The 24,410-nt window shown below is 34.2% G+C and overlaps 1 protein-coding gene across 2 annotated transcripts in view; it reads left to right on the top strand.

Annotated features, from left to right (window-relative positions):
- The window catches only part of PolG2 (DNA polymerase subunit gamma-2, mitochondrial), a 37,008-nt gene extending 16,115 nt beyond the window's left edge, over positions 1-20,893 (top strand). Inside the window, exons 3-8 of one of the 2 annotated variants that reach the window (XM_081731425.1) lie at positions 694-950; positions 3,683-3,856; positions 9,805-9,991; positions 13,720-13,846; positions 17,388-17,484; positions 20,773-20,893. In XM_081731425.1, coding sequence (XP_081587551.1) covers positions 694-950; positions 3,683-3,856; positions 9,805-9,991; positions 13,720-13,846; positions 17,388-17,484; positions 20,773-20,832 — 902 coding nt within the window. In that variant the 3' untranslated portion in view covers positions 20,833-20,893. Of the gene's footprint in view, positions 1-693; positions 951-3,682; positions 3,857-9,804; positions 9,992-13,719; positions 13,847-17,387; positions 17,485-20,772 lie in introns of those variants that run through there. The other variant, XM_081731427.1, reaches the window with a different exon arrangement.
- The last annotated feature ends 3,517 nt before the right edge of the window (positions 20,894-24,410 follow it).

The raw sequence follows: 24,410 nt of genomic DNA, 5'->3' as shown, positions 1-24,410 counted from the left end.
GCTGCAACCGGGTGAAACTATGAATGGAAAACGTTATCGACGACAATTAATGCGTTTGAAGCAAGCTCTGGCAAGAACACGACCAGAATGGGAGAACAGACATGATAAACTTATTGTTCAACATGATAACGCTCGCCCACATGTCGCAAAACCGGTCAAAACCTATTTAGAAAATGTCGGATGGGAAGTTTTACCCCACCCGCCGTATTCACCAGACGTTGCTCCTTCGGACTACTACTTGTTCGATTGCATGAACAACGATTTGATTGGACAGCGGTTTACTTCTTCAGAAGATATCGAAACATGGGTCTCTGACTGGATCGCTTCCAAGGATGAGGACTTTTTTCGCCACGGAATCCGTACATTGCCTGACAGATGGGCGAAAGTGGTGGCTAGCGATGGACAATATTTTTCTTAAGGTATTTATGTATTTTGTGTTTGTACTACAGCTTCAATGTGTGCGTACCAACCGCACGAATTAATTCCTAGACCAAATACATAAAAGTTTCTAACTATTTTGACTGCTTTAACCATTAAATTTGATTACTAAACCCATGTCGAATGTCTGATTTTCATGTTTGAATGGCTAGAGATGAAAGACTTTGAGAAGGATTTCATTTATATTGAAAGAACTACCACTTTTCATGTATTGAAGAATTACATAGTACATAATTCTTTGTTTTTCTTCCCAAGATTTGATGGACCACTACCGTTATGTAAAGTCACTCAGCTCAGAAAAGCTTCCATTTGGTATCTCGAAACTACAACAAGTGCAACAGCCTTTGCAAGAAGTCTCAGAACAAGATAATGTGGCTAACAGCGTGTTGGAGAAGATCCTCTTTCATCCACAGAATTATTCAATATTGCAGACATTGTTTTATGTGCAGCCATCTACTTCAGCTTCATATTTCGATTTCGTACAGCGCCAGAGGAAGAAATGGTGGCGCAAGGTATGCAACATATTTATTTCATTGTGCTTATAGCATGACTTTAACTTAAAACTTCCTATTAATTATTTCACTGTGTTGTCCTTCCCTTTAAAACTTCGTATTAACTATTTCACTCAGTGTTGTCCTTCCCTAAAATATTTTTTTCAGACTATTTAAATTCATTTATAGGGTGTAAATAAACTATTATAGAGATATTACATTATTATTAATTCTCGGACTATAACAATTAAAGATTTGAGAATCATATATTTAAGATCTGAGCTTGGACAAGAGTTAATTTCTGGCATTTCGTTAACTTTGTTTAAAGAATTTGTAATTTGAACAATAATATTACAATATATTTAAGATGGATACGTGTAATAGGCTGAACTACAAACTTACAATAAGAGAGATTATTTAAAACAAATATTTACTTAAAAACTACTTACAATGTATAATAGCATTTTAATTAATTTTGCTTTTTTGTACACTAAAAATTAAAATAACGTAATCTTGTGAGCATATGCATATCACGGAAAACACCAAAAATTATCAAACCTCTATGATGACAAACGTTATGGCATTACATTATAGACATATACGTGTGCGCCAAATTGCATAATATTATTAAGCAAGAAATGAGTATATTTATCGTAGTAATTCAATATTAATCTAACACTGTACTGAAGCGTTTCTTAAACTATGGTTCTTGTGATCTACCATTGTGGTTCTCTTACATTGAACATTAGATGAAAAACTACAGAAAAAATAAAATTCAGTGTAAATTCCTTTTACGCGTTATAGTTGAGAATTTTAAACAAGTGTGGGTTATACAAATTCTAATAGCTTATAAAGATATATTATTTTGAACTGTATTTGGCAGCCTTCGATTACTTTTAAAAATATATTTTCGTCTATTTATACTAATATAAAATCAAGGACATTTTAATTAATAACATTTTAAAACGTAAGTACACTAGTATGGTGGTATGTGCTATAAACATAAAAAGAATGATGAATCTGCTTTCGAAAGAGACAAGAGTAGGGTGATTCGTAGAGCATTCTGACCAATAGAGGTGGTCCCCACGTGAAACGGTTAGAGAAACACCGCTTTAGTATGTACATCACTGTATGCATAGTAGAGAATAGAACTAATTTGTAAAGTAAATTATCATTTATTACGCTAGTCTTTTCTTCTTCTTAACTCTTTTGCTTTTCATTGAACATTGTGTAAGTTCATTCAATAACATTAAATAGTTTCACTGCCACCTACTACATATGCGTCTTACATGCCTTACATATGCGCCGTCGTAGTGCCTTACATGCCGGCTTACATGGCGCAATAGCGAGGATATAAAGTTAAACAAACCAATCATTTTTCTTGTCATACTTTAGTTCAATGCTGGACTAAAATTACACTTACTAAAATTATGCAAGCTAATACACATTAACGCAATCAACTCACATACATGTATATAAGCATATACATTATGTTTGGTAACTACATACAAATCATATTTCTTTCGTGGATGGGAATTCCTTTAAACTCATATTTTAAGTTTCATTTACTAATCTGTAAACTTCTGTAGGATACGTACAATGAACATTTACTGCAATAGTGTTAGAACTAGAAAAAAAAAAGTTTGGAACGAATATGTTATAATTATTTTATTGTGATTTATAGAAGTTCACTTTAATCATATAACTTGTTCGATTCATTTATCGATATCTGGCAAAAAGTGTTCTATAGATATCGATTTCTTTTAATCTTCCAGTTTATGTCCCACGGTTATGCCGGCTAGGTCAAAGGAGACGGTGATAATGAGAAAATGAATGCAATGGTGGAATGAATGAAGTGGAAGGAAACGGGAGAACCCCGAGAAAATCAACGCACACGGTATATGTCCACCAGAAAGTCCATTTGGCGCGAGCTGGGATCAAACCAGGACCCCACGCACCAGAGGTGAATGCTCTACCACTGAGCCACCGCGGCTCCTCTATAGATATCATGTTTCATTTTTTCTTATAAACAATATATATATCCGGTCAACTCATGCATTCTTTCACTTTTGAAATATTGAGTTCGTTCCTAGGGAGGAATTAGGTGAGGAAAAAACTATTATTTCCTCTATTTATTATATAATACAGTTTTATTCATTTGAAGATAAGTAAATGAATGAAATTGGATAAAATAAGAATTCAGTCTCTACCCCATAAAAAATAATGGAGTTACAATAAATGCAAATTAATAATGGAGAAATAATGAACAGAATGAAAAATGAGAGGAAACGGAGGAAATTCAAGCACACGTTGCTTGGTCTCAACAAAGCCTCTTATGCTTTATGCATGAGGTAATAAGCGTCAAACAGGTATTTCGCTAAATCATTGCATGTAACATGTAGATATCAACAAATAATGATACAAATTACACTCACCTTGATCACGTAGCAATATATATGATTCATTACAGGTATGATGCTATTCGCTCTTCGTCGACATAAAATAGCTTTACAACCAGTAACTTAGATAATAATTCTTCCTCCCAGATTTGCTGTGCAGTATAGAGAAGATAAAGGGATATGCATTATACACGGAAGCTCGACATACACGCCTTAATAAGGTAATAAGTTATATTGAATTGCGATATTTAAAACAAAATTACTACTTCCTTGAAGATTGTCTAGATGTAATGGTTTCTTTCCCTCTAAGTGAATATGTTTTGATGTATTATTAATAGCTTAATATTTTTGTAGTTTTCAACTCTTCCAGGACGCTACAGTTTGACAGATATTCAGAGCCGAGGAGGAATTCAATCCATAGAAATACAAGCTGAGTTCCCGTGGGGTGTCGAATCAGTGGAAACGATTAACCATTTAGGAGACAAGGCATTTGAAAATGTACAAGAATCAGAAAGAATGATCTTTATGGTAATGCTTTTTACGTTCTTACTATTATTAATTTAATTTTATTTTTTTCCTGCACTTCTGATCAGAGCAGATGATATAGCAATAGTAATATGAGAGTCATTATTGTTTATCTATGTTTCTTTCTTTATTCTGAGGTTTGCAGCAAGTTTCTTGTTATTCTGCATTGTCTAATGCTACGCTTTTATTCTCTTTTTATGCTTCTTTTTCTTTCTTTCATCGATATTGATTATTTTAAATTCGATATGGACTACTGCGGTATTCAATTTTTATACTTTTAAACTTTCATTGTTCCCTTATATTTGAATTAATTTTTATATTTCTGTTTTTCTTTTATGTGCTTTTTAAAGAAGGTTTGTTGTGTTTGTTCTTCTTTTTCAGTGCGTATTACTGCGATTTCTCACCTATGATGATGTAGTTTTTCGTCTTTTATCTAGTATTGTTCTGAGTATTAGTATCATTCTGTAACGTTTGTATTTGTGTTTATGTAAAGTTACTTATCCTTAAATGCTACAAATCGAAGAAAACATTTGGAGAAATGTGTTGAAAATGATGGCAAATATGTAGGCATGTTCTGCGTTAAAGTAATATGATTTACGTCAGTTTCTCCGTTGGCTTTAGACTTTATATCCATCCTAAAAGCTTAATATTAATGTCTACCTTTGTTTCTTTTAACATGTTTGGGTGTGAGAAAGTGACTATCCGGCAGTTCGACATTTTGCGTCCTTGTTTCCTTGTGTTAAAAGACAATTTGCTGATGGTTTTATGAGTATTGTTGATTATTCAGAAATCTCTCGATAATTCGATCTTCTGCATTCGGGACTTTACATTAACTTAAACAATTTTTAGTTACACGCGTTTTACTTGACTAAGTTATAATTTTAAGTGCACTATAATACATGTCATACCAGTCGAATACGTGTTTCTGGTACAGATCCTTGTAACGTGGCACTGCTGCAATGCTATTCCCGTCTCTCCCTTCCAAGCTTCTGTATTGTAAAGAATTGAAAAATTAAAGTTGGGAGTTCTTGATAAAAATATGCTAAATGTATGTTAATTGTTTATTAAATGTATGTTCCTTCCAAGACCTCAGTTCGCTGTACGCTGTAGCTTAAAATCAGGCCCGTATTTATGTATTGAGTGCCCCTGTGCTCTAAATAATTTGCTCCCCTCCTCCCTAACCCGCAGAAACTTATGTTTCAAACAAGGAAACAAGCCGTGATTTTGCAGTGATACCAACCCTTGTTGAGTAGCAGTTTAAGTATGACAAGTTACAAAAGTTATAACGTAATTTTAAATGGCCTAATTCTCTCAATGATGATTATGATGTGGTGTTCTGCCCAAAGGTAGGTGTTTGACCCGAAGGTCCCTGGGCAAGATTAACCCATGGTAGTTTGCCATTGCCTCCCATGTGATAACGATGTTGTACTAAGGACGGGACCTACAGCTTAACTTGGGATCCGAACCACTTGTGTCTCCACCGATATCGAAGCAGGACTCCTTGATTACAAGGCAACGAACTTAGTCACATATCCATTGGGGACAAATTCTCTCAATACTGGTATGTAATTTATTCATGTGGGTTTTAATTTAATGTCCGAAGAAAATGATCAAAACTCGAGAACCATAATAAATAGAAACATGAAATTTTGCCAATTTTTATCAATATATTTAAGCAATATTGGCTTCTTTATAAAACAACACGCATTTAGGCATGTAGAAATATACAATTTGGTTTCGTTTCGTATATTTAGGCTTAACATCCTTACGTAATACTGAGGTTATCAAGGAGAAGACTTTCGCTTAAAGTGACATCCGAACCGCTACTTGGTTTGTTCGACCGAGAATTGAACATGAGACACCTTGATTAAAAGGTGAAAAGGAGATAAGACTAATGCAGATGGTTTGATATTTGGAAACGTCACCATGAAGTTCACACGATTCTCATTTTTCGTTCTTTTTAATTTTTTGGTTTGAATCATTTTTATTTTTTAAACTAGCTGGTGTAAACCAACCAATCCTGAAAGTAAATACTTCTTTAAAAAAAATACACAAATAACTAGCAAAACTGTATGTAGTATTTTTACTTCAAATTATTCCATACCTTCTTTTTGAAACGAAATAAAATTAAAATAAAACATAAGAGAAATACTTCCATTTATATGATAAGGTTAAAGGTCGCATATACAGAGGTTTGCTTTGGGTGGTTCTGTATATTCTTCAAATTCTACAGTCAAGTTTTATATAACCACCATCATGGTTTACCCAGTCCTCAAGGTTATGAATTTTTAACAAGAGGAATTCAACATATGAAGGGTATGAGGCAAGAACATGGTAACCTACAATTTTACTATTTTAAGAAATTAAAGGTTTTCTGGTGCACAACTCATTTTCAAAGTCGGAAAGATGATTTTTCACGTAATACCATACATGAATGATTAAACGAAGCGGTATGCGTTGTTCTCTATCTGGTGCTGCATAACTCAGCACTGTTGGTTACCATGTTCTTACCTCACACCCTTCATATCTTTATGGAACCCCACCCTACCCCACCCCCCAAAAATTACGGAATATATTTAAGTTAAGCCAAACACAACAAACATGACTGAGTGAACGAAATATCTATTAGTTATGCCTTTACTCATAAATTTTAAGCTTCCCTCAAATAAAAATTAGGACTTTTTAGAAAAACTAAATATTAGAAAGAAAAACCCTTCCCAAAATACTTTTCTGAATTCGCCACTGATTCTCAGTGTAAAATGATCTTCAAGGTTGTATCCGGAAGAATACTGCTAAATATATAAACAAAACGAAATATTAGTTATGCCTGTACTCATAAACTTCAAGCGCCTCCCAAATAAAAATTAAGGGTTTTTTTAAAAAACGAAACAATCAGAGAAACCCCTCCCAAACTACTTTTCTAAATCCGCTACTGATTATTTGTATAAAATGGTATTCAAGGATGTATCCGGAAAATTGTTCCTAAATCATTGTACAGCTACAGTACAACAGAAATGTGGAAGTACGGTTTGACGAATATATTGAAAAAGGTATGCTTTGACGGATATATAGAAAAACATAAGTTTAACTTTTGCACTAGAAGCTAGATTACTAAGCTCTTAGAAATGAAACACGGATGAGAAACTGAAATGATCCAGAGAAGAAAAAATGTTGATAACTCAAAAGTTAAAAAACCTCTAAAATTGCCCTCAAATACTACATTTTTTATGTTTGCTTTAATTCGTCCATCCATCTTGGTGGCGAATTCCAGAGCGAAATGTGGCATTTAATTCATGAAAATCTTATCTAACTGTAGAGTATACCATAAGAAAGCTATTTAGATAGAAAAATCATGAAAATGAAAAAAGCCAAAATTTCCAAAATTCTCGTTTTTTTTTCCAAAAAAGCCTGCTTTTTATGTAAAAAATAAAATAAAATAAAATAAAATAAAATAAAATAAAACCATCAATTCAAAAAAGGCCGGCCGGCTTTTTTGCATCTCTACTCCTTAGGTTGCGGTGGGAAAGAGTGACATTTTAAAAATAATCAGTTAAGCTAGCTAATTAGTAACAACTGTAATTAGAGCAAATTATACATATTAACGTATTTCCTTGCGCTTACACAGGACTCTGCGGGTTACTACTTTTAAAAGTTACTTTATTCTGAATCTTTAAAAAAAATCAAAATTTTTCCGCTCCCTGAATTCTGCCGCCCTGTGCTCGAGCACAGAATAGCACTTACCTAAATACGGACCTGCTTTAAAATTGTGCTTAACTAAAAGTTCTTATTGTTCACATTAAGCGTTTTTTCCTTTTAGTTAGCGTACCAAGTAACTTGCGGTTACACAGATATTAATTCTCAAACCTAAATATGGTTACGGTGTGTTAATGTAGTATGCTTCGTATGGGTTGGGGGTAAAGCTCGTTAATTATTACACTGTCCGAAAAGTAAATGGTAACAACTGTCTGTGGTTTATGTACTGTATGTTTCTTAATTATATTGTGCTTGATATGAAATAAATACTTGTGGATTTTATGTAAGTAATTAGAACCTTATTTACATTTAACAGGCTTTTGTCTTAATAATAAATAGTAAAACATGTACGTGTTCAGCATCGTTACTGTTCATTTTAAAATAAAATCAGGCAGACAGCGTACGTAGCAGAGCAGTGACTGTCGTTGCTTTGTAATCAAGGAGTCCTGGTTCGATACCGGTGGAGACACAAGTGGTTCGGATCCCAAGTTAAGCTGTAGGTCCCGTCCTTAGTACAACATCGTTATCCCATGGGAGGCAGTGGCAAACTACCATGGGTTAGCGTTAATTATACATACCTCTTTTTTAATAAGGATACTAAATGTATGCTAATACTGTATAATATTAAACGACGTGTTGTTATCGCAAATTAAATAATATCTATCTTCATTTGTTGGAAAATTTCCTGTTTTCTCTTTAATATGGTGAACGTTTTGCAATTTGAAAAAAAACCCTGTCCCCTTTATTGAGAATTCACCATAGAATGTCTTATATAATATTCTGGATGATAGTGTGTAAATAAAATCTGTATTTTATTACATACTGTATATATTTTTAATTGTCCGTTGCAACATAGTAGACCCTGGTGGTGGTTCATAGCTACTTTTCTGTTCTTCGTTTTCTCTTTTCTGTCTACGTCTTTTCCTTCCTATCTCACGAAATATTTAGTGAATAGTCCTATTTCACGCTGACCTTGAAAGTCAGGGAAGGTTAGAGACATTAAAATAAACCAAGGAAAATCAGGGAGATGCTTCAAAATATGCCAAAAGTCATGGAAATCTAGTTTATTTCACTGAAGTATCAGTTTTTTTTATTTATTTATTTATTTTAAGCTACCTACAGAAGATATGAAAAACGCCTCAAAGAATCAAGACAGATTCAAAAAGAAGAAGACAAGAAAAGAGCTGAAAAAAGAAAGTTATCTTTAGAAATCAAGAAGGTTGAGCGTCGAAAGATGTTAAAACTTCAAGCTTTGGAAGAAGAGGAACACATTAAATCAAACATTCAGATACTACAGAATGAAATAAGTTAGTGGTTAACGTATCGGCACGGTATGCCGGAGGTCCTGGGCTCGAATCCCGATCCGGTCAATCACTTTTTCACTCTTTCCGTTAGTATTCGCGCGTACAGAGGATTTGGTGTGTAAAATAAAAAATCGGTTGTTTCCTCCTTTCATTAGTATATATGAAACCACAACCGTCATAAGGATTGTCCAGTTACAGCAGAGGTTTGCGGCATAACCCACGTGCTCCGAGATGAGAGCACTGACCTCGAGAGTGAGAGGCTGTTCCGGAAAGCGAACTGGGTGGCGTAGTGGTTAACGCATCGGCATGGTATGCCGAAGGTCCCAGGTTCAAGTTTCAGTCCAGTCAGTCACTTTTTCACTCTTTGCGTTTGAAATAAGTTAAGTTTGTTGTAGATAATCAAAGAAATAGACTAAATTATGATATAAGTTTTCTTATTTATGTTTATGCATGCATGCCGAGGTATTAACGATATCGGTAGCGTATAATTTTCATTTGATACTAATGTTTTATGGTATTCCAAATATAGGAAGTTGGACTCATTTAAGTATTTACAGCAAGAAAGTAAGCTTATACTATGCTGCAAAAGTAAAAAGGAAAGTTTGGACAGCTAAGAGCTTCGTTTTGAATAATTTTAAAATAAAATCTAAAACTTACTATAAATGAAGTATTCACGGTATTGTAGGCCAGGAAAACTTTATTTATTCAGTTATCAGAATTCAGAAAAATCAATACCAAAATTTAAGTGTGAACCTGTTTCTGGTTGTTTTACTATTTTCCAGTAAGTAATTTATTTTTAATTCAACTAATACAAAATAATTCTTTATGTAAACTGAGCAAAAATGTAAACTTTAATGTTTTGAACTAATATTGTTTTACTGTTGTTTTTATTAGGCAAAAGATGGCCGTAAGAGTATGTTACCTCATGTCATTGAAAGCAAGATAACTCTAGAAAAAGCTGTCCTGGCTTTTATTTTTGATGCTTATCATGAAAGAACTGTATTGAATATAGCTTATCAAACAATGATGTTCCATAGAAAGTTAACTCCGTATAAAGCAAGTTTTGCAGCTTCTGCAGTTAGTAAGTAAATTAGTTTACTTTACATGATATCGGAAGTTTAATTTCTATTTATGACTTATACATATTCTCTGAGATTTATGTATTGCAACAGAAGATATAATCATTTTGATTTTAGTTTTAGTATCTTACCTAGTTATATACCAAATATTGTGAACTTCAGTGCAGTCGAAAAAACAAACAAACATTTTTGATGTTTCTGATGGATGCACATTGTTTGGTGAAAATTGTCAGAAATCTTTGGATTTCGCCAAAGTTTTCGAAGATTTACTCAAAATACGTTTCACGAGTGGATGTTGCTAATTATAAATTCAAACCTACTTTTCAGTTAACTATATACGCACAATGCGAACATTGCAAAGGCATTATTTTGTTTCTCTGTAAAACCTTTACTTTATATACGAGAGTATTCAGTAGTAAAAGACTGTCAAAAATGCAGCAGATTATGATCGGTTGCAGTGTCTTAGCTGCGGTGTATATTGCGAATATTTTACCGTAGGTAGCAGGGTTACTTCCCAGACAATCATTTCAAAGGTTATTTTGCACCGGCTACTTGACCACAAAGTTCGTCGTTTATTGGCAGGCTCAGAATCCTTGTGTTCCTTGTGATGGATTCTAAAAACATTGAAGAGCGCGATTGGGCTAATATAGGCTACCTGGTTTCTTGAAAGGCATTAGTTATACTCGTAGCATTATCCGCATTTAGTATGAAGATTCTAGGCAGAATCCACGTCTTTCCATTTCCATTTAGGTTTAGCAGGATATCCTATATCCTCGATATCACCAATTATATACCGAGTTTGTACAGGTTGATACAATATCCTTCTTAATAAAATTACTTTCCACCGCTAATGATATTAGGTAAAATGAGCGTTCACCTCTAATGCGTGGGGTCCTTGGTTCGATCCCAGCTCGCACAAAGTGAGTTTTGAGATGGACAAATACCGTGTGCATGGGTTTTCTAAGGCTTCTCTCCTTTCCTTCACTTTCATCATTTCACCATTTCATTCACTTCTTATCATCACCGTCTCCTTTAGCCTACATGACATAACCGTGGGACTGAAATATTTCATTTAATTTCACTTAGGTAAAATGGCCTTCTGTCTGTACCTTGAAACTTGTTAATAAATAAGTAAATAATCAAGCTGAGAAAATATGTTTTAGTAAGTAATAATAATAATAATAATAGAAATAGAGTATGTAAAATTTGCATTGAAACATTTAGTATTTATTTAGACATCTCTTCCATTTCTAAAACAGAAGTTATTGCCGAATATATCAGATAATACGTATTACATTTCTCATTTCTGAATACTCGGATAAATATCTCTAATGTGATAGACATGATTTTCTTAAATTTTTCGTCTTCGTTTTAACTCATTTGTCATGCAAATGAAGTTGTTCATCAATGCTATATATTTCCAAACTCCTATTTCAGGTCATATGGAATGAAAGCGAGTCTACGGTTCACATCAACATTCATTTTATATTTTTCGACCATATCAAGATTGTAACATTAGCTGATACTACAAAACATACTTATGTACTGAAGTGGTTGGTCGGGTTGGAGTTTAGTGTACCTTTCAGCACCGAGACTATATGAGAGAGGAACCTACAGTTTAAGGTAGAACCCGAACCCCCATAATATGTTCAAGTTTGCTTTCCAATGAGAATCGAGGAGCTGCGGTGGCTCAGTAGTAGAGCGTTCACCTCTGGTGCATGGGGTCCTTGGTTCGATCCCAGAGCGCGCCAAATGAACATTGTGGTGGGCAAACACCGTGTGCGTGGGTTTTCTCGGGTTCTCCCGTTTCCTCCCACTTTCTTCATTCCTCTATTTCATTCATTTCTCATCATCACTGTCTCTTGTAGCCTAGCCGGCATAATCGTGAAACGTAAATTTAAGATTTCCAACGAAAATCGAATCCGGGACCCCCGAGCACCGAAGACACGCACTCTAGTTAGTGGTCCAGTGCGGAGGACTTACGTACTAAATCATCTTGCTTTTGCACAATACAGGTGTAAGGAACGATGTTGGGCATTGCAACAAAATCTAGTTGGAGTGAGAGGAGATGAATCACAGCCTTCCGCATACTGGATAGTTTTTGATCACTGAATTATAGAGCTTCTCAAGCCTCATTGACTTACAGCTCTTGGCAATTATTTTATAGGGCAATCCGTTCTAAATGGATACTACGAGAACCAACCGCCCAGGAAATGGAAGAGATAGGGCTCCAGTCGTCCTCTTGAATCAATAGTCTAGATTTTTCTTGGTATACCTAATGATAATCAGGTGTAAAACAATAATTTAAATCTTAATTGATTTCATTCTCTTATAATAGTATCAAACAGAGTTTTAAAAAAATGAGTGGATACATAAGTGGTAGACATAACTGACATCAAATGAAAGACAACTCAGGTTCACTTCCTAGCCAGTTACATTCATAGGGTGCCTACTTAACCGTAAAAAAATTTAATAAGTCGTGGACTTCGTATACTACCGTATGAAAAATCCTGGAGTAAGCTTTGAATTTCATGATCAAACCTTGAAAATTAGAAAATTTTCAAATTAATAGAGAAAGTGTATCAGAAGAAAATTGAAGTCGTTTTGACTCGCAGAACTGTGCTTTGGAACTATTTTAAATTTAAAAGGTAGAGGGAGAGATTGGGCGAGCGCACACATTACAACCGCTGAGTTCGTATTGTTACTTGCAAGTTTCCTCTCCCACAGCCACTGAGTTCGTATTGCTACTTGAAAATTTCCTGCCCTCTCAGCATAGCGCTAATCTGCATTGTTTTTCTTTGTTCCATAGATGATGCTTGTTAGTTGCGAATGATTATCTAGTGCGAACATAAATATGCCTGATTCTTATGGCTAGTTTGTTTTTTTATTGGTTCAGAAGACCCTCACCAAAGTACCGGTGAAAGCTGTATTAATCATCTGAAGTTGCGTTCTTGATGTCTTCGTAACTGGAAACCCTGTAATAACAAACTCTTGACAGGCTAAGGTGTATTAATACTAATTACAAAAACAGAAAAGACTAAAAAAGAAATTCTAAATTTTTAGTGTTTTCTTCTCCATTTCTTATATATACAGTTCACTTCCTGAATATTCTCTTCAGCAACTTACCAAATTATATTGCAAGATGTAAATTTAATCCCACCTTATTATCATAATTTGTCTGTGAAGAGAAAATATGTTGTGTATGATCGCGTAACTCCTGAAAGTAATATAGGCTTTTACCTAAAAGTGAAAAGTAAAATTATTTATTTCTGATCACTAACATAGAACTGAAATGAGTGTTAAGTGTTGTCTGTTAGAATATTGTAATTTAAGCTTAATTGGTACTGAAAAGTGCTTCTCATATCCCAGTTTCCTTTATAAAATTCATTGTTACGATAATACAGGATTCTGAAACATGGGTGTTTAGTTAAAATGCACACTAATTCTACGCAATTCCTTGAGTTATACAGTAGATTCCATAGTTTCGGAGCTTAAGTTTATTTTCTTTCGATTTCGGGTGCTTATAAGTTAAGATTATCCGTATGCTTATTATAATTTTTTTGCTTCTCCAAGTTAATCCCTGTTGTTACCAAGTTTTCAGCAACCAGTATACCGATATATGTATATATATCCTGACATTCATCAACCTATATGCTGTTTGCATATATAATATTTATGAACGTAATGTAAGGTTCATTAAATTGTGCAAATTCTGATTATTTCATTTTAGACAAAACACAAGGTGAAACATTAAGCGAATTGGCATTACTGTTAGCTAAACGGCTTCGAAAAGTTGGAGTGAGCGTTCTTCTGCTTCCCGATGTGGTAAAGAAGTCCTTGGAATCGCAATATGCCAGGTCAGTGTCATGCTATTAAAGGATTAAAATAAGGAACCACAAGTTAATTCGTGTCCAGCTGTGTGTGATGAGGAGCGCAGGAACGGAGAAAGGGGTGTAGGATTACATTGTAGCTCTAAATTTTAATATAATGTTACTGTCCGTATTCTGTTTACGTAGATATATTACTTATTCTAAACCATAGTGAATAGCTAATTTATTTAGACATACTAAATATTCTTAGCAGAAAGACGATATAAATGTTCTATGATTTTTCGTCTTTCAGACTTGAAATTTCCATTATTCTGCTACATTTCTTCCAATAGTTTATATAAGGAGTAATATCTTTATCCATATATTATCGATTAGTCGTCCCGATTCTTAGAATTGTTAGCCTTTTGATTTATACGGGAAAACATTTTTTTCTTCAGATCTAATTAACTGTTCCTCACTTCATTAAAATGCATTTTCTTATAGATGAATTTAATATTATCAAATGAAATTCCATTTATAAATATTAACAGGGTTAAATGCCAGGAAGTAGGTCCAGAAATGGAAAATACGTAAAATTTAGAGGAAAAAATGGTGAGTTTTTTTTTCGTAAAATTCGTACAAACTAAACAAGTTGTGTATTATTTTAACATGTTTAAAGCTCGTCTTGTACAATTGGAAGTGAAGGTATGCTGGTGTCAGACATTAGGATGTAATGAAGCATTTAGTTACTCCTATGAATAGGTGGCAGTTCAATGTGATATTTTGATTTTCAGTTTTATGAAACATATATATAGGTGAGGAACAGGAGTTATTACCTTTTGTGGAGAGGCACGGCTTACTGAAATTGAGCACAAAGTATGGTAAGTTTAGGAAGGCATTGAAAATAAAGAAACGGAGGAACAGTCACATACTCAAATGTGAACATCGTGTTGATGATGTTAAAAAAAATTTTAAAAAATATTACTGACCACACAGAAGATTATCAGATTACTTATTCAAGTCACACACTCATACCACCACGGTTAATTTGTAACTAAGAAGATATGTGAACAAACGAATATATATTGAGATCTTGGCACTTTGTTAATAAAATATTACTTGAAAAAAAGTTTAACACACTATCTATTGTAATTCGTGATTATGGCGCAGTTCACCTTTCTAGTTTGGGGAGAATATACATATATACGGTGGTTGTAAAGTCAGTACCTATTTGTAACAATGAATATTTCAGAAAGTAAAGAACCTATCGCAGTGTTAATTTTATTGAATACATTATTAGGGTGTACCATTTGGTTATTAAGTTACATTTCAAGGTATGCACCCGCATTTTCCATAGTCTTTTGGAACCTTTTAGGAACAGAATCCCCGGCTCTTCTTAGCATCTCAACTCATTTGCAAACACTTCACGAATATTTTGTTCAAGGCTGTTAGTATCCCTTGGTTTTAACTTGTACACTTGTTCCTTAGCCCAACCCCAAAGGAAGAAGTCGCAAGAGGTTAGATCGGGGCCGCGTGTAGGCCACTCTATCGGTACTGGACGCATCACTGACCTCCGAACTTCATACCTGGAGGCAATCTTAGCTGGGTCAATCCTACATAGAGACTAGATAGTAGACAACGGCCCAAACAAGTTTCAGATCTGAGAAACATATACTTGATTTTTGGAAATTTTTAAACATTGCGAATTTTCGAAAATCGTGTATTTTCACCATCAAATATCTCAGGAAGGACGCGAGTGAAAACTTTGAAATTTGCACAAAATACACGATAGTTTTGCAGTAACAAGTGGGTAAAAATTGAAGGTGAGTCTCATTTATTTCGTTTCAAAATATACATTCTGAAACGGTCATTTTTAGATTTCCAACATCAATGTTCAGAGCTTTTCCCCCGACGTTCTAAAGTACGTCTCAATGTCCTCAGAACACAAAATGTTGTCCATTCCATTATCTTTCATATGGTTTTGGTTTGAACTCATTATCTTTAAAACTTAAAAAGTTACAGCGTTTAACGGAATCCTCTGAAAAGTTCAAAATACGCACACGCGCCTATAAAAAATGGACGCTACAAACAAACCTGCGCGGCTAAAAAATAAATGAATACCCGTTTACAAGTCCCTGAATGTGGTACAATCTTAGGTAAAAAATAAAAAATAAATACATTTTGTCAGCAACCTTTGACCTGGAAATTGGTCGATTTCATTTGGATTGCCCCAGCTCTATCTTCTACGTTGTATGCACCAGCCATTTTTGCGGTTTTCACTGAATCAACTTCTGAAATCATAAATGGTAAACCTCATATTAATAAACAATATTACACGCCAGCTAGAGCTGATACTAGTTTCTAGTATAATCATAATGAAAAATAGGTGTTGAATTTACAACTACCCTGTATAATAGCGTTCATTTATTCGCGCTTCTTTAGGTAATCGCTTACAAAGGAAATAATTATGATCTCTATAATGAAAGTTAAAATTCATTAGACAAATTGATAAAAACGTAATATCACTATAAAGTATGTTCAAAATAGTCACACTGGTGCATAAAGCTGCAGATTCAAGAGTGGTTTTACCGACGTGTCTCATTACATAAAGACGAAAGCGCTGTGCATGTGATTAGGTGGTTGCAGCTTCGCCTGCCAGGTCTTACAGAAGACAAAGGCATGAAATGCATCAATGTGATTGGATAAATAAGCATCACACGGTGCAAAACTCTTAAAAATAACGAATATGAAAATTAAGTTGTGGCGATCCTCTCAAGGGGTAGTATAGTAAAAGACAATAGTATCTTTGTTCGAGATGATGCACACCTAGGTAACTAGTAACTGGTTTTTGGTTTTTGAAGCCAAATTTTGACTTCCAAAGCAAAATCTTAACTTACGAAAAAACTGGAAAATAAAGTTCAAATTATTGCAACTATTCGCAGAAATTCTAGATGCTAAATATTGGTTAAACACTTACAACTACCTTTTCCTTCTATTTTTTCCCTTCCGAGTTCGCTTCCTTTTTCGATAAAATGTTCAGCGAATATGCTTATAGTGCAGCCGGTGTATCAAAGGTCCAGGTAATAGGGCAGCTCCGATATGAGTCAAGATACGAAAAAAATGGACGGAGGAAATGCCAAACTAGGGGGTTTTCAGTCTAAAATTGTGGATTTTTTCTGTTACCAGCTGTTTCGTCTTCACACTAGTGAGGCATCCTATGTTACATGAAAAAGCTCAGCAAGCCATTCGAACGGAACTAAGAGCACGCAAAAAATGACACGGAGAACATGCACGTTGTTGAGGGAATCTAGAACACTTCGAATGCATTTCTCAACAATTCTGTATTATTGGTATGGTGAGGATTCAAGGGAACAGTCTGCTCAACTGGGAACATGGAGCCCGAATGATTGACGTGATTGGAGCAATTCCATTTTAGATTGGCCATGTTTTCGTTATCTTTACTCATGAGGGAGTTGGACTATGGTCCCGGACTTCTGATACACCCTATATATATATGTGTTCTATATATAATTAGTAAGAGCGTAAACATAAGTGGCTTTTTTCCTCACAATTTCTCTTATTTTTTCAGGAACGATGAAATGGGTATACCATATACCATTGTACTTAATGATAGCAGTCTTAGTAACGGTATCATTGGACTTCGAAGCAGAGATACTACGTTAAAGGTTTGTATAACCATTGGAAATCTTCCCATATACTTAGATTATAGTAGTGTGTTTGTACAGATAACGGCAACGTATGTCCATTATTATATAATCCATTATTCAGAAGGATATCTCTCTATATAAAAGGAGTCCTAGGTGATTGGCTGATCAACGCCCAGGCCAAACTGTTTAAGCTAGAAACTTGAAGTTTTGACAGTGCATAGGATTTGTGACGTAAAGTCCAGTAAGGAAGGATTTTCAGAAATTCGATGAGAAAAGGTGGGGGAATAGGGGTAGTAATTACATTAAAATGTCCACATCTCTGAATCTCTTGAGGTTAGTGACATGAACTTTGGTACATAGATTTCTCATTTAAAATAATTAGATATGGATTTCACATGTGACCTACAAGGAATGAAAAGAAACTGAGAATGAAAAATGGCCCATATCTGCGAATCTCCTGTGGTTGGAGACATGAAATTTGGTATTTTGGCTTAGTTTTTGATATGTGTTTCTGCGTATTTTCATATTTGATCTAGAAAAGATAAAAGGACAGTGGAAGGAAAATGTGCGGATATTATAAGTATTATAATAAGAGTCCACAACTCGGAATCTCTCACACGATTAGATTCATAAAATTCGGTATTAATAAGGCACGTGTTTCAGCATTTATTGATATTTGACCTAGAAGGGAAAAAATCGGGTAGACAAGGAAAAAGGGATGGATTACAATTATTGTAATAAGATGTTCATATCCCAGAATTCCTTAAGGTTAGAGTCATAGAATTTGTGTTTAGGCCTTTCATTTAGAATAATGAAATACATGTTTAATCGTTTTTGATTTGTTTTAGAAAAAAAAAAGTGAGAAGAAAAGGAGGTGGAAGTTCATAAGATGTCCATATCTCGGAATCCTTTAAGGTTAAAGACATGCAATTTGATGTTTGGACTTTTCATCCAAAGTAATAAAAACTAAAATAATTGTCTCAGCGTTTTTAAATGTTTGACCTAGACAGGAAGAAAAGGAATGGGGGTGATTCCCTGAGATGCCCATAAGAGGCGTTCGAATTTTGTGCGGGACTTGCTAGTTGAGACGAATTCTGTATGAAAAGTTCATGAGGAGGAACTTAAAATATTGCCCACAATAATAAATGGGGCATTGGCTAATACCTTATACATCGTAGACTCTGGAAGTATTTCAATTTTGAGAAGTAAATACGAAATCTGTCAAAAGAAAAGTCTCTAGTTCTATAAATTTCAGTTACATGTTACGGATCGAAACTTGGCACCACCACATGGAAAGGAGGACGATGGCTCAGTGGTAGACTGCTTACCTCTGGTGTGGGGTCCCCTGGTTCGGTTTGATTTATAATAATATATTTTTTGTTTCCATACTTCAATTGAGTTTCAGGTTTTATTGTTACCTATTATAAAGGCGTTTTTGAATCATGACCTGTCACTTTTCTAGATTGGCACTTTTGGTAATTCCTTTCACGGGCGTCAATCCCATCGGGGACGTGTTCCCCCTCCCCTAATATTTGTAAAACGATTTTCATGCCCCCATTGCTTCAAGTATATTAGGTCAACTATGACAAAAGAGGTTCAGCCATATAGCAATTTGCTACGTTCACGAAACAATGTTAGACAAATTGGATATGAAAAAGTAGCACAAAAGTGTGTTTTCAATTGTGAGAAAAGGCAGGCAGTTTTTGGCCCTATGAGGTGCAGGCGGAATAAACTGTAAAGTAACAAACTGTCTGCTTAGATAGTGAGCAGCAAAAGCGAGTATAGTGTAGAAAAAAAAATCAATTAATCTTTAATTATACATTGTTGAGTCTCATTTACGTTAGTTGTAGGCTAGTAGGCATAAAACCTGTTTTCAACACTTGTTTCTGAGTATTAACTTCACACTATCTTTTATCATTATTTTGTTCTTGACATACACTTGGTATCATTTAAATTTAACTAAAATTGTAAAACAAGGTTGAATTTTACTGTTTGAATAAACAAACAAACTGTAAAGTGTGCGTGTGGTTTAATATCACATTTTCCAAAAAATAAATAAACTTAAATTATCAAATATAAAACACAAAAATTAAGTTTTTGTTTGCTTTTTAAGTCAAAAATGCCTTAAAATGCAATGTACGAAGACTTTTTTTTTTTATTTTACGGGGGAGGGCGCCCGGACCCCCTGCGTTCTTGGGATATTCTATGTACCCTAGTCCCTCTGATAGTCTGTCAACTCCAAAGTTTATATACTGCTGACACCAATGATTTCTTTCAATGCATCTGGTCTCTAACATAGCAACAGATGGAGAGTGTTTTACTATTACAATAGTGCACATTTTTCTCATGTTGAATATTTACATCTGATAATTCTTTAGGAGAAACTTCGATCAGGTCAAGTGATCGACGAATATATCAACAAGAAAGTACTAAAATTCCCACTGCAAAAGACAAAACAAATTTATAAAGGAATACATCGCAATATAGAGGAATATTTCAATACTCAGAGAATTTTATTTGAAATTTTGTGTTGAATTGTTTGGTAGCTCTAAATAGAGCAACACAGAACAGAAAGCTTGCGAAACGTGCGCAGTGTAAACCTTGACTAGTGCTATGGTAAAGACAGTACATACGCATTATATTTTATGATCGGATCTTACCTGAACTATAGTTAAAGGCAAAGAAAGGTACACCCTTATGGAGGACATGCCAACGAGGTCTACGGGCAGTATGGAGGAAACGTTCCACACACTCAACATCGGAGTGAGCAAGTGCTGTACTCAGCAACCACACTTTAGCCCTTAGGTCTCCATTTTAGAGGAGTTTGGTAGATCTCCAAATCGCATTCAAATGTGAGCATGTCATTGGTCTGTGTAAATTCTCTTTTATGATTTGTCCCACACCAGATATCGCAAGGAAAATCCAAGATCGGCCAAAACTTCACACAGATTTTCATTGTCCAATCTGCCCCATCATAACAGTGACAAATGTTAGCAACTACTCTTTTCTTACCACCTAACTTTCCTCTGTAAACGACTTGTAAACATAGTAAAAGCAAGGCTAAAGTACAGTCCAACATTCGCGCCGAAATTCTTATAAAGAAAACTTAGATTATGCATGTAACACTAATAGTTTTTATTTCACATACATTTTCTATTTTCAGGTTTATATCGTCATGGCTTTTATGTGGATAAGCTTTTCTTTTTTTCTTCCTTTTTTTTTTACTTTTTTATAAGTGTAGTTATTAGCCATATTTTCTATCCTAAAGGACCCATTTTCTTATTATATTGTATGCATTTGTTTCAGGAACAAGTCCATATGTCTAAACTGACTGAGTATATTGAGCTGTTAGTGAAAAATTCTTAAGAAGCAGGGACTTTGGTCATTTGTAGTAAAAATAATAATAAACAATGTGAAAATTTTTATACATATTGTTCTCATTTTATAAAACATTTTCAAGTCCTACCTTTCTATCAGGGTTTCCGCTTATTTGTGAGCACGAATTCTTTGCCTTACCAGGTTTTGCAGGTCTCGATTTACGTACAGGTATATATATGATATGAGAGTGAGGGTTCCTCGTCTACTATAAATGTACATGTATATAGTGTCTATTTGAGTACAGGAGTTTTGCAAAACAAACTAATTTACTTCATAGAATATCCTCTACCAAAGAGCCAGATAAGGCAAAAAGAGAAATGGATTCTGATAAATAAAAATCCGTACTTAAAATTCCTCGACTTTTCCAGATCGGTGGAAACCCTGTCTCTTGTCTAAGAAAACTTAATTCATGCGACATGTCAGTGAGTAAGTGCTACCAGATGACATACATTAGTTTATCTCCGATTCTAGTGCTAAAAATTTCAGACATCATTTTCAAGCTATCAATAGTTCATTTCTGTTTAGTTCGAAGTAAATATATATATTAATGCATCACTTCAATCATACTTTTCTCCCTCATTCGTTTAGTTGTATAAACCATCAATAGCATAACGAAAGAGATTCCGGAATCTTACTTCCATTCATAAAATGTTTAAATGTTTATAAATTATATATGAATTACGAAATCTTAAAGATGTTAGTATATATAGTATAGTTCTTCGAAATATTTTTAAGTATTCTCCAAATTGAAAACTATAGTGAAGGAGTAGTCTTTGATCTAACAAGTCCAAAGACTTGCGGTAATCATTTGTAGTAGTGCAGAGGGGCAAAGTTTTCCATTTCACACCCATCCAGGTACAATATTAGGTAGATCAACTAACTGTGTTAGTTTCTGTCAAGTGAGATTAGTTAGCGTTCTTGTTTCACAACTGGAGCATTCAGGGATTGAACCTCATGACTGATCATTAGGGCAACCCAAAAGCATAACAGCAGTTTACACATATGGTTGGTACTTTCAACATGGTTGTGGTTCTTTAAGGGTCCAAAAGAAGTTAATTTTAAAAGCATAATAAAGCATAATGTTGGAAAATAAAACATAAAGCATAATTTAAAATATCTAGCACAATTCTTGGAAAATTCTATTAGAACAACTGCAAGTTTAACATACCGTATTAATATTTTTTAAAACCAAAAATACAGTGCAAAACCTTTGAGAACATAAAAATGCAACAATGAAAAGCTTATTTTTATTTCTGTAAACTTTTTGGTGTAATCCTTTGAAGTGGAGAAAAGATAAAAGGGAAAGAAGAAAAAAAACTTTCCGTCAACACTGAATAAATAAGTTTTATACTAAGTGTAACTGCGCAATTATGTATGATGATTCGAACCGTACAGAAAGTGCACAAGAACTCTTTGGTGGCATCTTTTACTTCCCCTTTCTGTATATATGCACTTCTAAGACGCACACAAGTGATAAAAAAAAAAAAAAAAAAAAAAAAACTCACTCGACTAAAGCATATCTCTTCAAGTGCATTAAGTAGAAAGTTCATTAAATATTAAAGAAACAGGTTGCATAAAATATTAATAAATCAAGATATTTAGAATATTTAATAAATAGTAAATATTATTCATTATACAGGAATAATGTAAAACAATGATTGAAATTAACAATAAAGCATAATTTGGAAAAAATAAAGCACAATATGGGTTGCTCTACTGATCATGTTTGTAGAGTTTTCTTCAGTTCCACCAGGCAGATGGCGGAAGTGACACCCTTAAAATAGTTCCTGATCAACTTCTTTTCCTCAAAAACTTCAGGGTAAATTGACGTTCTGGGCTCTATAAACCAAGTTACTGAACTAGTAGTGCTGTACAGTAAAGAGAGCGATGGATTTTTTTTTTTTTTCTCGATTGGCAGAAAATTCAAATCTTATACTTGATAGACTTCAACCACAAGCAATAAGGAAAATTCTGTAAGCTTGAAAGGAAATACACACTATATTTTATGAAAATCGGGAAACTTTTACGCAAGAAACCCGTATCATTGACCAATTTCAACTCCAACCAATGAGAATAATTGAGAAGCCTCAAAGAAAATATATGCTGTATCCTATCAAATTCAAATTGTTTTTATGAAGACTATCTTGGAAATTCATTTCCTTCTTAAATTATGTACACTCATGTCCGAAATTATTGTCGCATGTCTATAAATATGTTGTTCTAGGAATATAATTTGATAACGAATTCGCCCGGTATTTCTTATAATGTTAGTTTGTGTATAATCGGCAAAGACATGTATGTGCTAAATTTCATGTCAAAAGAGCAGTAAATAAGAACAATAAAACGAAAATAAAACTTTCTTGTCCATTTATCAATATTTTATTTTACTCATTATAATTTTCGTATGTATAATTTTTTTTCTGTGAAATTTTCCACAAATATACATTTCCCGGTTATACCTATAGTATCAGTATTAAAATACCCTGCAAAATCATTATGAAATTATATTCTTACAAGAAGACACTTATAGATATGCGACAACCATTTTGGACATGAGTGTACAAGCACGTGGAAACTTTGGAATTCGGTTTACCAGCCTTCCTTGTCCTTAACGAAAGCAATGGAGAGGATTGAGCGGGTTCTGTAATTTTGCATCAAAATCGTATAATAACTTATTTATGGAAATAATCTTGGGAAATTGTTTATTTATATTTGCGAACTTCTTGTTTGGGGTAGATTTTGTCCCCTTATTCTTACATATTTCAGTCTCAAGATGATGTTAGACTGACACACTGGCACATTCCATAGCGGTTGACGTCAACGCAACACAAAATTTGCGATTTAGTTCACGATAATGAACTAAATAACTTTTTGCATCCCACAGACACGAATGCATGTTAAATCGAAATTTACAAGCTCGCCTACGCTGCTTTTAATGAAGTAAATAACATTACTTGTAATGAAAATACATATTCAAGTCGGTCTCTTTAACCCTTTAATGCGCCATTTTTTCCGATCAAACTGATTAAAAAAAAAAAAAAATTGGAGTGGTTTTTGTGTAGGAAACAAGGGATTTTTTTAAAAACAATTAATGCAAATAATATGTGGTCTATGGGATATTTTATTGTGTTTGCATATAGGATCTATGCAAAGTTGCGTGTTGTCATCTGCAAAGTCCACTAAAACCAGATAGAACCAATAAAACGCGGCAAATGTCAGCGTACTTGCATTCTTGCACTCATTGCACTTCTGTCTAACACAGAAAAAAAAAATCAACAGTTCAAAACGTGTCCACCTAAACGAGCAAAAGAAAGCTCAAAAATGACAACTCCGCGTACAGGAAGTAAGACAAAGGAGTCCAACGCTGGCTTACTATGACTTCTAGCGGGAAATTCAGAACTTCATTAGTGAAAAGGGCATCTTAGCTGATACGCAAAGCTGCTTTCCTATGTCCAAACTAGAAACTACATGTTGCAATACAATTTCAAAGTAAACTTTGCATATATACAAAGCTGCGCGCTAGAGGGTTAAGTTCGGAGCTACGTACAATTCTCTAAATTCGCAGC

Source organism: Thermobia domestica, chromosome 11, assembly GCF_964235325.1.
Source record: "Thermobia domestica chromosome 11, izTheDome1.hap1.1, whole genome shotgun sequence".
Taxonomy (NCBI): domain Eukaryota; kingdom Metazoa; phylum Arthropoda; class Insecta; order Zygentoma; family Lepismatidae; genus Thermobia; species Thermobia domestica.
The sequence above is the reverse complement of the archived record's forward strand: the minus strand, read 5'-3'. Positions and strand labels throughout refer to the sequence as shown.